This window comes from Trichechus manatus, unplaced genomic scaffold, assembly GCF_000243295.1.
Source record: "Trichechus manatus latirostris isolate Lorelei unplaced genomic scaffold, TriManLat1.0 scaffold00107, whole genome shotgun sequence".
Classification (NCBI taxonomy): domain Eukaryota; kingdom Metazoa; phylum Chordata; class Mammalia; order Sirenia; family Trichechidae; genus Trichechus; species Trichechus manatus.
In genome coordinates this window covers 4,892,560-4,906,234 of record NW_004444043.1, presented here as the reverse complement: position 1 = coordinate 4,906,234, position 13,675 = coordinate 4,892,560, and the positions used below count along the sequence as shown (strand labels likewise).

Genomic DNA, 13,675 nt, shown 5'->3' with positions numbered 1-13,675 from the left:
GAACTTTAACAAAAGATCTGTAAGCTATCCCGATCTGGTTTCCTTAAACCCAAAACTTGAAATTTCTTCTGCTTCATGGAAGTCACTCAAGGAGGCTCAATTACCTCACATAATATGATGTAACTAACATAAACGCAAGAAATTGGAAGAGAATTTACCAGTTTGTGACAAGGTTATTTTTTAGTTTTATTATCTTTAGTCTTTTCTAGATGTATTCTTAAAAAATTTAATGAACATGCATTTTTTTTTTTAATTCTTCTATTGCGGCGAGTTTATATGTAACAAAAAATTTGCCATTTCAACATGTTTTATATCATAAAATGTCCCTGTACAATTCAGTGACATTAATTACATTCATCATGTTGTACAACCATCACCACTAGCCGTTTCCAAATTTTTTCATCACCCTTAACAGAAGCTCAGTCCCCCAAACAAAGTCTCCCTTTCCCCTCTCCCCCTCACCATCCCTGGTAACCACTAATAGACTTTGGTTTCTATATATTTACCTATTCTAGATATATCATATAAGTGACATCATACTATATTTGTCCTTTTGTTACTGACTTATTTCACTCAACATAATATTTTCAAGGTTCATCCATCTTTTGACATGTATCAGGACATCATTTCTCTTTGTGGCAGATTAATATTCCATTGTATGTATATACCACATTTTCATTATCCATTCATCTGCTGATGGACAATTAGCCTGTTTCCATCCTTTGGTTATTGTGAGTAGTGCTGCAGGGAACATTGGTATACATATGTCTGTTTGTGCTTCTGATTCTTTTGAGTATATATATATATATACCTAGGAGTGGAATTATTGGATTTATGATAATTTTATGTAAATTAACATGCATTATTTTTTAATCAAGAAAAAATAATTAATAATAATAGCCAAAAAAGGATATGTATAAAAATCCTTCACATATCCTTGCCTTAGCAAGATGGCTTTATTCAATTGTATTTAGTATGCAGTGGTTGAGTACCTGATATTTAATGAGCCCTCACATTTGTAGAGTTCTTTTCACAGATTTTGCACATGGGGTATATGATAAAATATAGTCAACTTAGAAATGGCGATAGGATAGACAATAATACTCCAAAACAAAAAAATTGTGGATTAGATACCTTATCCTCTTACTAAGAATTGTGTGGTTGGCAAATAGCAGAAATACAGCAGTACTTCTGAATCCTAGCAGATTTTTACGTTTTTTTTTTCTTTTAATGCTATAATCTAGTCTTTTCCATCCCATGTACATGAAGTTCTGCTAAATGCCATGGAATATATATAGAAATATGAGACCTAGACCCTGCCATCAAGCAGTTGGTAATACAACGGAAGTAAAAAGATATATGCTGACAGAGAGAGTTAATTAGCAGTTCAAGTGATAGTGCAGATAAAAAATGCTGTGCCTAATACAATGACTGGTACATAGAGCGCACCCAAGAAATGTTAGTTGGATGGATGGATGGATGGTCGGGCGGATGGACAGGCAGGCAGGCAGAAGGGCAGCATAGTTACAAGTCTAGGAAGGAGAAAAGTTCACTGGTCACAGAAGGCTGAATTTCAGTAAATGCCTATTGATTATTTTATGCAGTCAGAGACTAGGAAGGAGAAGATAGACTGTACCTAGGCCTTGAGGAACATAGAAAAGTCAGGGTCTGATCTACCAAACCCACTGCCGTCAGGTCGATTCTGACTCACAGCGATCCTATAGGACAGAGTAGAGCTGCCCCACTGGGTTTCCAAGGCAGTAATCTTTACAGAGCCATTCCACCACATCTTTCTCCCATGAAGTGGCTGGTGGATTCGAACCACCAACCTTTTGGTTAGCAGCCTAGCGCTTAAACACTGCATTACCAGGGCTCCTTGTCTAATCTACAGCAAGGACCAAAACAAAAAACAAAAACCAAATCCACTTCGGCCAAGCCGATTCTGACTAATAGTGACTCTTGAGGACAGAGTAGAACTGCCCCATACGGCTTCCAAGGCTATAAATCTTTACGGAAGCAGGCTGCCACGTCTTTTCTCCTGCAGAGCACATAGTGGGTTGGAACCACTGAGCTTTTGGTTAGCAGCTGAGCATTTTAACCGCTGCGCCACCAGGGCTCTCCCTGGAAGGGAGAGGAGGAGGGAGGGAATTCTAGCCCATGCGCTCAGCATGAGCAAAGGCAGTAAGGCAGGAAGAGCAAGATCTGAGTGGAACTGGAAAGAGCAGCCTTACTAAAGCAAAAGGTTTGGTAAGGGCATTGTTTTGAATGGAGAATGGGACTACATTATAGAACGTCTTGAATTTCAAGCTGAAGTATTTGCAGACACCATAAGCATGAGCAGCTATGGAAACTTTTTGAATAAGATAATTAACACCCTGATGAAGGATGTTTTAGGCAATCAATCTGGTAGAAGTATGCGTTTGTGTTGAACATAAAGTATGAGATGGTTCAATACAAAATGAAGATTTTAAGTATTCAGCTGGAATTTAAAGTATTTCTAGAAAGAACTGCACACGTAGGTCTTGCTACATCATCATTAACATACTTCTATATATAATTGCGGAAACCCTGGTGGAGTAGTGGTTAAGAGCTACAGTTGCTAACCAAAGGGTCAGCAGTTTGAATCCACCAGGCACTCCTTGGAAACCCTATGGGGCAGTTCTACGCTGTCCTATAGGGTCGCTATGAGTCAGAATCAACTCAAGGGCAATGGGTTTGGTTTTTTATATATTTTGCAATTTCTGAGACAGTTACCTCAAATTCAACTTTAGATCAATGATTACCCTCATTGAGAAGTAAAAGATTATGACAGTCGAAGATAAGAAGCTGGTGTAAAAGTCTAGAGCCTTCAAATATATCATGCATAAAGTTTAATAATTTTTTTACATGCCAGAGGAAAGATAATTTATGTCTTCTAGGGTATTCAGCCTAATTACTAGATATGTCAGAAAATTGCTATTTCTTGCATGTAACTTCTTCATACACTGAGAGGTCTTGTTGTACTGTAAGAAGACATGTATACGTTGTCACTTCTTTTTAAATCTATTAATGTTATCTTACAAAACTGATGATGTCATCACTAAAGTGGAAGTGGGTAACAGTGGGTCCTAGAGTAAAACTGTGTGGATTAGAATCCAGCACAACCACTGACTAGTGGCTGGTCAATCTTGGCCACATTTCTCCCTAGTCCTCAGTTTTCTCACCTGTGAACAATGATAATAATCATACTGACATCACAAGATTGTTGGGAGGATTAAATGTAGAGATGCACAATCAGTGCCCAGCATGTAGTAACAACCTGTAAGTGGTAGGCATGGTGGTAGTAATAATACATAATCAATTAATAATATACTTTCATTTTATTTTCTTATTGTTTATGTTTTGTCTTATTTGACTTTCAAGTCGTTGCCGGAGGGATAGCTAGGATCCCACAGGGTTGTGTCTGAAGTCACCACTAAATGATGTTATAACTCAGTGCCTGAGCAGAGGTTGTTCCTAACCCCAGTGAGGCTGACTCTCCTCTTGCCTTCCACAGTGAGCCATCTCTATGGATTTGGACTGATGGATGCAGAGGCCATGGTGATGGAGGCGGAGAAGTGGACCACCGTTCCCCAGCAGCACGTGTGTGTGGAGAGCACGGATCGACAAATCAAGTAATGTTTGCTGCAAACAGGCCTGAGAGAAAGCGAGTCAGCATGAGCACTCGCAAGCACCATTTATCACACCAAAAATACCAAACCTGTCACCATCGAGTTGATTCCGACTCGTAGCAACCCTATACGACAGAGTAGAACTGCCCCCGTAGGGTTTCCAGGGCTATAATCTTTACAGAAGCAGACTGCCACATCTTTCTCTCATAGAGCAGTTGGTGGGTTCAAACTGCCAACCCTTCGGTTAGCAGCCCAGCACTTAACAACTATGCCACCAGGGCGCCTGTATGAAGAGAAACTTAATTCCCCTTTTCCTCTTTCTTTCATCTTTCCCTCTGCTTAATCAGCGTTAACCCTTTAAGTGACCCGGTTATCTGGGGGATGACACTGTGGTCTTCCAGTATCTAGGGACTGGATGCTTGTATTACATTGCATAATCACAGCAGGTGCCCAGGTTTACTTAGTTGAGCTCTGCCACATCTGCTCGAACTCCCTTTCTCTCTCTCTGTTACAGGACAATTCGCCCCAACAGTGCAGTACGCTCCATCTACAAAGCTTCAGGCTGCTCAGATAACCCCAACCACCACGTCAACTACCTGGAACACGTAGTGGTGCGCATAACCATCACCCACCCGAGGAGGGGAGATCTGGCCATCTACCTGACCTCGCCCTCGGGAACCAGGTCCCAACTTCTGGCCAACAGGTACAGTGATGGCCTCTGCCCACCAATGTAAGGGTCACACCATACTCAGCCCATCTTTCGAGGTAGAAAAGGTCAATGGCTCCTGACTCATACCCTAGGAACCAACTGAGGCAGTGGATAGATGTCATGATGGGATGGTCATAGATCTCACTGCTCTTAAGTAGAGGGTGTGAGGTTGCCTAGAATCTGTAGGCATAAAGAAATACGACATGCGATAGTAGGGTAATATTAAAAGGAAACTGAAAAAAAAAATCGAGTCACTTGTTGTTCGTCCTCCTAAAAAAGAAATGCAGAGCACTAACTCCTAAGGCCTCTGAGATTCCCCTCTGGCCCCAGTTAAATATCTGGTGGTATTCATTACAGACTAATTGAATTCTCCTTCCCCCACACTTAGTTGCCAAAGTTAGAGGAAAGTCTATTTGTTTTAAAGCAAGTGTTGGTAAATTTTATCTGTAAAGAGCCAGATAGTAAACATTTTGAGCTTTGCAGGCCATGTAGTCTCTGTCACAGCTACTCAAGTCTGCCATCATAGCGTGGGAAGCACAATCGACGATATAAATGAATGAGCATAGCTGTGTTCCAATAAAACTTTATTTACAAAAATAAGAGCAGGCTAGATTTGACCTGAGGGCCATAGTTTGTCAACCTCGTTCTAAAGGTTGGCTCTTTAGTCTTTATTGCCCAAGAAAATCCACAAATCCATTTCTATCAAGACGATTCTGATTCATGGCGACCCCATGTGTTATAGAGTAGAACTACACCACAGGGTTTTCTTGGCTATAATCTATATAAAAGCAAATCACCAGGCCTTTCTTCTGTGGTGCCATTGGGTGGGTTTGAACTGACAACCTTTAGGTTAGTAGTCAAACACAAACTATTTGTAGCACCTAGGGACCTTATTGCCCTAGAAGGCAACCAGTTTCTTTTCTTAGCCACTCTCCTTCTTCTCACTCCCTCCCAAACATTTCATTGGCAGGAAACTTCATTTTGTGGAAGCCAGGACCCATCCCTCTGAAAGAATAAGGCTAGAGTGTTCTAACACAAGTTTTCCTTTGCTCCATCGGCTTTTGTAATAGTTGGGAGTATGAAAGGGGAATTGTCAGCGAGACCAAAGGAGGACGTCAGGTTGTCTTACAGAACTTTGTCTTAGTCAGGGTTCTCCAGAGAAACAGAACCAGTTAGAGACGTGTGTGTGTGTGTGTGTGTGTGTGTGTGTGTGTGAACATATACACATGTATAATATATGTGTGTGTGTATATATGTATATATAGAGAGAGAGATTTATTTTAAGGAATTGGCTTACGGGATTGTAGGGACTAGCAAGTCTGAAATCTGTAGGTCAGGTGTCAGGTTGGAGATTTCTGCAGTCTTATTTCCCAGACTCCATAGGTCAGGTGGCAAGAAGAGTGAAGAGTTCTGGCAACTTGTCTAATTATAGTCCAGAGGCAGAACACAGCAAAGGGGAAATTCCCTTTTTACTCTTACCGCCTTCAGTTGGTAAGTTGAGACCCACTCACATTAGGCTAGGTTCTCTAGAGAAGGAAAACCAGCAAAGTGTATAAATATATATAGAGAGAGAGATCTATATCAAAGAAATGGCTCATGTGGTTGTAGAGCCTGGAACGTCCCAAGTCCGTGGGTCAGAATAAAGGCTTCTCTTGATTCGCATAGCCACAGAGGCTGGCGAACCCAAGATCAGCAGGTCAGAGAGCAGGGCTCTTGCTCACAGGCTGAGGAGATCGATGAATCCCAAGATCGGCAGCCAAGACCATAGGTAAGCTGCTAGCTCAAGTCCCAAGAACCAGAGGTCAGATGAATAGGAGCCAGCTCCAGGATGCAGAAGGAGCAAAAAGCCACAAGCCTTGCCGGAACATCAACTTATATTTTATGCAGGCCACACGCCCAAGGAAACTCCCTTTCAACTGATTGGCTACTCACAGCAGATCCCATCATGGAGATGATCACATTATATCAAATCTCATCATGGATGTGATCACAACATCATATGACTGCCAAACCACTAAGAATCATGACCCAGTCAAGTTGACACACAACCTTAACCACCACAGAGGGTCGTCTGTTTAACTTAAGGCCAACTGATTTAATCACATGTAACTACTTCATAACAGCAACTAGACTAGTGTTTGACCAAACCACCAAGCACTATAACCCGGCCACAGACAAAAACCTGAGAAGTTCTTTAATTTTATTCTTTTTTTTCTCCAAGAAGAGCATTTAATGGGATTAAAACCTTATCAGTGGCATATACCTAGTCTATATGAAAACCCAGCCTTTTATGTGACGGTTGGACATAGCCATCTGCACATAGCCACCTGTCCCCATACCAGGTGACCATTGGCAGTGGTGATCTTTGTTAGAACACTAATGAAAATCCAGAAGAGTTGAAGGGCCAGGGGCTGAATCCAAGCCTGCAGGATGGAAAGTGACACTGAACAGAATGCCCAAAAAGCCCTGGCCCAGATGGCTTCACTGGAGAATTCTACCAAACTTTCAGAGAAGAGTTAACACCACTACTACTAAATGTTTTTCAGAGCACAGAAAAGGATGGAATACTCCCACACTCATTCTATGAGGCCAGCATAACCCTGATACCAACACCAGGTAAAGACACCACAAAAAAAGAAAATTACAGACCAATATCCTTCAAGAACATTAACATAAAATCCTCAACAAAATTCTACTCAACAGAATTCAGCAACATATCAGAAAAGATAATTCACCATGATCAGGTGGGATTTATACCACGTATGCAGAGATGGTTCGACATTAGAAAAACAATCAATGTAATCCATCACATAAATAAAACAGAAGACAAGAACCACAGGATCTTATCAACTGATGCAGAAAAGGCACTTGACAAAGTCCAACACCCATTCATGATAAAAACTCTCAGCGAAATAGGAATAGAAGGGAAATTTCTCAACATAATTAAGGGCATTTATACTAAAGCCAACAGCCAGCCTCATCCTAAATGGAGAGACTTTGAAAGCATTCCCCTTGAGAACAGGAACCAGACAAGGATGCCCTTTATCACCACTCTTATTCAACATTGTGCTGGAGGTCATAGCCAGAGCAATTAGGCAAGAAAAAGAAATAAAGGGCATCCAAATAGGTAGGGAAGAAGTAAAAATGTCTCTATTTGCAGATGATATGATCTTTTACACGCAAAACCCCAAAGAATCCACAAGAAAACTACTGGAACTAATAGAAGATTTCAGCAAAGTATCAGAATATAAGATAAACATACAAAAATCAGTTGGATTACTCTACACCAACAAAGAGAACTTCCAAGAGGAAATCACCAAATCCGTACCATTTACAATAGCCCCAAGAAGATAAAATACTTAGGAATAAATCTAATCAGAGACATAAAAGACCTATACAATGAAAACTACAAGGCACTACTGCAAGAAAGCAAAAGAGACCTGCAAAAGTGGAAAAACATACCTTGCTCATGGATAGGAAGACTCAACATTATGAAAATGTCAATTCCACCCAAAGCGATCTGCAGATGCAATACAATCCCAATCTAAGTTCCAATGGCATTTTTTAATGAGATAGAGGAACAAATCACCAACTTCGTATGCAAAAGGAAGAGACCCCAGATAAGTAAACCATTACTGAAGAAGAAGAACAAAGTAGGAGGCCTCACACTACCTGATTTTAGAAACTATTATACTGCCACGGTAGTCAAAACAGCCTGGTACTGGTACAACAACAGATACATAGACCAATGGAACGGAATTGGGAATCCAGATGTAAATTCATCCACCTATGAGCAGCTGATACTTGACAAAGGCCTAAAGTCCATTAATTGGGGAAAAGACAGTTTCTTTAACAAATGGTGCTGGCATAACTGGATATCCATCTGCAAAAAACTGCAACAAGACCCATACCTCACACCGTGCACAAAAACTAACTCAACATGGATCAGAGACCTAAATATAAAATCGAAAATGCTAAAGATCATGGGAGAAAAAATAGAGACAATGCTAGGAGCCCTAATACATGGCATAAAGAGAATATGAACCATAAGTAACAATGCACAAACACCAGAAGAGAAACTACATAACTGGGAGCTCCTAAAAAGCAAACAATTACTCTCATCAAAAGACTTCACCGAAAGTGTAAAAAGACAGCCTACAAACTGGGAAAAAAAATTTGCCTACAACAAATCCAATCAGCATCTTATCTCTAAAATCTGCAGGATACTGCAAAACCTCAACAACAAAAAGGCAAACAACCCAGTTTAAAAAATGGGCAAAGGATATGAACAGGCACTTCGCCCAAGAATACATTCAGGCGGCTAACAGACACATGAGGAAATGCTCATGGTCATTAGCCATTAGAGAAATGCAAATCAAAACAACAATGAGATACCATCTCACCCCAACAAGGCTAGCATTAATCCAAAAACACAAAATAATAAGTGTTGGGGAGCTTGTGGGGGGACTGGAACACTTATACACTGTTGGTGGGAATGTAAAATGGTACCACCACTTTGGAAATCGATTTGGCACTTCCTTAAAAAGCTAGAAATAGAAGTACCATACCATCCAGCAATCCCACTCCTTGGAATATATCCTAGAGAATTAAGAGCCGTCACATGAATAGATACATGCACACCCATGTTCATAGCAGCATTGTTCACGATAAAAAAAGGTGGAAACAACCTAGTTGCCTATCAATGAATGAATGGAAAAACAAATTTTGAATGGAATACTATGCAATGATAAAGAACAACGATGAATCCATGAAATATAACATGGAGGAATCTGGAAGGTATAATGCTGAGAGAACTTAGTCACAAAAGGACAAATATTGTATAAGACCACTATTATAAGAACCCAAGAAAAGGTTTAAACACAGAAGACAGCATTCTTTGATGGTTATGAGGGTGGGAAGGGAGAGAGAGGAGTATTCACTAACTAGAAAGTAGACAAGAATTATCTTAGGTGAAGGGAGGAACAGCACACACTACAGGGGACGTCAGCACAACTGGACTAAACCACAGCTAAAGAGTTTCCTGAATACAACCAAACACTTTGAGGGATAGAGTAGCAGGGGTGGGGATCTGGGGACCATGCTTTCAGGGGACATCTAGGTCAATTGACATAACAAACTTTATTATTATTATTATTATTGTACTTTAAATGAAGATTACATTTCAAGTTAGTCTCCCATACAAAATTTTATACATACATTGTTATGTGACCCTAACTGCTCACCCTATTCTGCGACAGCACACACCTCCTTTCTGCCCCGATTCCCCATGTCCAATCAACTAGCTCCTAACCCTCTTTGCCCTCGCATCTCACCTCTGGACAGTAGCTGCCCCTTTGGTGTCTTGTATCTACTTGAGCTAAGAGGCACACTCCTCATGAGTACCACTTTATGTCACACAGTCCAGTCCAATCCCTGTCTGAAGAGATGGCCTCAGAAATTGTTTTAGTTCTGGGCTGATAGTGTATCCAGGGGCCATGCTTTCCAGGGTACCTCCAGTCTCAGTCATACCATGAAGTCTGGTCTTCTTACTACAATTTGAGTTCTGCACCCCATCTTTCTGCTGGTCCATCAGGGACTCTCTGTTGTGTTCCCTGTCAGGGCAGTCATTGGTGAAATTGGCATAACAAAGTTTTTTAAGAAAATGTTCTGCATCCTACTTTGGTGAGTGGCATCTAGGTTCTTAAAAGCTAAAGAGCAGCCATCTAAGATGCATCAATTTGTCCCAACTCACCTGGAGTAAAGGAGAATGAAGAACACCAAACACACAAGGGAAGTTTTAGCCCAAGAGACTGAAAGGGCCACATAAACCAGAGATTTCATCAGCATGAGTCCAGAGCTAGATGGTGCCCAGCTCCACAGTGACTGCCCTGACAGGGAACACAACAGAGAGTCCCTGATGGAGCAGGAGAAAAGTGGACTGCAGAACTCAAATTCTAGTAAAAAGACCAGACTTAATGGTTTGATTGAGACTGGAGGGACTTTGGAAGACGTGGCCCCCGGGCTCTCTGTTAGCCCAAAACTAAAACCATTCCCAAGGCTAACTCTTCAGACAAAGATTAGACTGGACTATGGGACATAAAATGATAACTCGTGAAGAGTGTGCTTCTTAGCTCAAGTAGATACATGAGACTAAATGGGCAGCTCCTGTCCGGAGGTGAGATGAGAAGGCAGAGGGTCAGGAGCTGGTTGAATGGACATGGGGAATCCAGAGTGGAAAGGAAGAGTGTGCTGTCACAGTATAGGGAGAGCAAGTAGGGTCACGAAACAGTGTACGTATAAATTTTTGTATGAGAGACTAACTTGAATTATAAACTTTCACTTAAAGCACAACAATAAAATAAAAACTTAAAAATAAAAACATATAAATCAAAAAAGAATTCCCCAACTTCATCTGTGGTTGTTGTTAGCTGCCATCAAGTCAGCCACCGAATCATGGCAACCCCATGCACAACAGAACAAAACTGAGACCGTTGTGATCCATAGGGTTTTCACTGGATGATTTTTCAGAAGTAGATTGTCAAGCCTTTCTTCCTAGTCCATCTTAGTCTGGAAGCTCTACTGAAACCCGTTCAGCATCATAGCAACACATAAGCCTCCACTGATAGATGGGTGGTGACTGTGCTTAAGGTATATTGGCCAGGAATTGAACCCAGGTCTCCCACGTGGAAGGTGAGAATTCTACCATTGAACCACCAGTGTCTCATTAATCTGCTCTACGTCCCTGAGAAGAAGAGAGAGCAACCGTATTTCTAGGTGGTAGTGACTCGGAGCCCTGAATCCAAAATCTTCAAGTGCATTTTATTTCTGAATTTAGACTTGCTGTATTTCTTGTTTAACACCTAACATCTTCCATTAAGATATGGGGAAACCTACGCTTCGTGCTTTAAACATAAAGCCCAGTTTTGCTGGGATAAATGCATACAGGTGCAAAGAACGTAAGGATGCGCTGGCATCAGATCACTGGGCGCTTCCCTATGTCCTCCTCCCACTGCAAACAAAGAGGTTTAGCTGCTGCCTCCAGGTCATTGCATCACCTCCCTGACTCTTCTTTCTGAACAAGCCAGGCCTTCAGATGCGCAACTACGTGATTAATGGGAGGTCACACCAGCTGCTGGCACCGAATCTGGGGAAGTCCTTTTTTTCTTTTTCCTTTGTGTTTTCTTCCCCTTTCGTTACCATTGTTCATCCAGGTTTAACTTGAAAGAGCGTCCTGTGAAGTGCAAAGGTTTGCTTCACACATGTGCGGAGCTTAGCCCCCACTCCCCTTCGCTGCTGGAAAATAGTCCGTCTGCGTTGCCGTTTGCTTGGAAAACAGCCTCCGTGGCCTTTCTGGGCTCTCCCAGCACATTTTGGTATTTATTGTTGGCTTCCCCCGAAATGACTTCAGTGAGGAAACTCGTGCGGCAGAGGAGCTATGGATTCCATCACAGGCTTTTGGTGGATTACAGTGTCACTGGTTTCAGTCTCGCTTGCGTATCTTCAACAGCAGACATGTGCTCTGCTGTTTGCAAAGTGCTGGACGCTAGAGCTCTGGACGAGTTTTGTCAGAGAAAAGAACCCCGGGTTTCAGATGCTCTCGGTGACTGGTGTTCCCAAGGGTTACCTCAGCCTCCCCCATCAAAAGCACCTGGGAATAAGCTTTGCACCCAGACTGTGTCTTTTCCACCCGGAGCATTTTCTGAAAGTGCTGCTCTTTTGGATACCCTCCAGGTAGTTGTTAGCTGCCACTGAGTTCCTCCCCCCACCCCCCACAACAGAAGGAAACACTGCCAGGTCCTGTACCTTCCACGTAGATCTGACCAGTATGATCTCTAGGGTTTTCATTGGCTGATTTTCAGAAGTAGATTGCCAGGCCTTTCTTCCATCTTCCAAGTAAGTGCTGAAAATAAGTAGCCACCAAAAAGAGGTAGAGACTGGAGTGGAGACAGGGGGCTGGAGGCACTGAGAGATGGAAACAATGTTATGAATTGCTTGTCTACAGCTCCCCAAAAACATTGCTTTGCACAGCTGACCCTTTAAATGTGAAACAGCTGCACCAGTCTCAGACTTTTAACCAAGAATGGCCACATTCCAGGGCCTGGCTTCCCAGTTCTTGTTGTCCTTGACACTAGTAGCATCCCTCCTACTGAGGCAGCTGAGGAAGGATGGGGTTTCTTTTGGCTCTTCTTTTACCCTCCTGGCGTATTCTGGAGTTTAATTTTATTAGAGGAAATATCTACTCAAAACTTTTCAGTCTGACCTAGTGGCAAGGAGTCCTCAGGCTCTCATCTTGGCCCTGTTTCAAAGCACATCCCCAGAGCTGGGAGCTGAATGGAGGAAGCACGAGAAAAGGAGGAGCACGGGTGAAGGACAGGCCTGCTTTGCTCCTGGTGTCCTTCATGAGAGTCTGCAAAGCAATACTTGTCCTCAAGAAAAGGCAAATAGATCAGGTTGTAGAAGGCATTCTTGTGTCAGAAACTATTAGTAACAGCAATACCGTTCCTTATTCAAAGAAGTCAAGATTTCTAAAGAGCACGGTGTAAAGCAAAGAATGACATGCAGCTAAAAGATAGGAATTCTGGAAAGTTTAAAATACAAAGTTTCCCTAGTGGAAGTTGCTTGAGATGAAGATGCCAAGTTGTCATGGCAAAGAGTCGTCCCCATTTATCCTCTTCTGCTCCTCTGTGAGGGGCAACTCTGCTTCCCTAGAAGTGGAATTTCCAATACTGGGCACTTACTAGCCTGACGGCCACTGTAGTAATGTCCTCAAGGCTTTGCAGCAGTCCCTCTGGGGGCAGGGTTACCCACAGCAGACTATGCATCGGCTGCTGTAAGAACTCAGGGTACCAGGGCCAGCATAGACCCAGCGTCACGAAGCTCATCTGGCAACATTACCCGTTTACGATGTAAAAGGCGAAAACACGGACGAGGAGGATAAACCAGGAGGAGAGCTGAGATAACAGTGACCCCCCCCCCCGCCATCTCTTATTATCTGAGATTGTTTCACTTTCAATATTGTCAGCATTTGTATCCTACTTTGTTGTTAGTTGCTGTGGAGTCCGCTCCGACTAACTCCATGTACAACCAGAACAAAACATTGCCCAGTCCAGCACCATCTTCATGATCATTGGTATGGCTGAGTCCATTGTTGAGGCCCCTGTGTATTTTGAGTGCCTTCCAACTTACGGGGCTCATCTTCCAGCACTGTATCAGACAATATTCTGCTGTGATCCCTAGGATTTTCACTGGCTCATTTTCAGATCGCCAGGCCTTTCTTCTTAGTCTCTTAGTCTCAAAACTTTGCTGAAACTTGTGC

The 13,675-nt window shown here is 42.3% G+C and overlaps 1 protein-coding gene across 1 annotated transcript in view; it reads left to right on the top strand.

Annotated features, from left to right (window-relative positions):
* Positions 1–13,675, top strand: part of PCSK5 (proprotein convertase subtilisin/kexin type 5) — a 364,026-nt gene that overhangs the window by 313,391 nt on the left and 36,960 nt on the right. The window contains exons 11-12 of the mRNA XM_004383285.2: positions 3,536–3,653; positions 4,165–4,353. Coding sequence (XP_004383342.1) covers positions 3,536–3,653; positions 4,165–4,353 — 307 coding nt within the window. The remainder of the gene's footprint in view (positions 1–3,535; positions 3,654–4,164; positions 4,354–13,675) is intronic.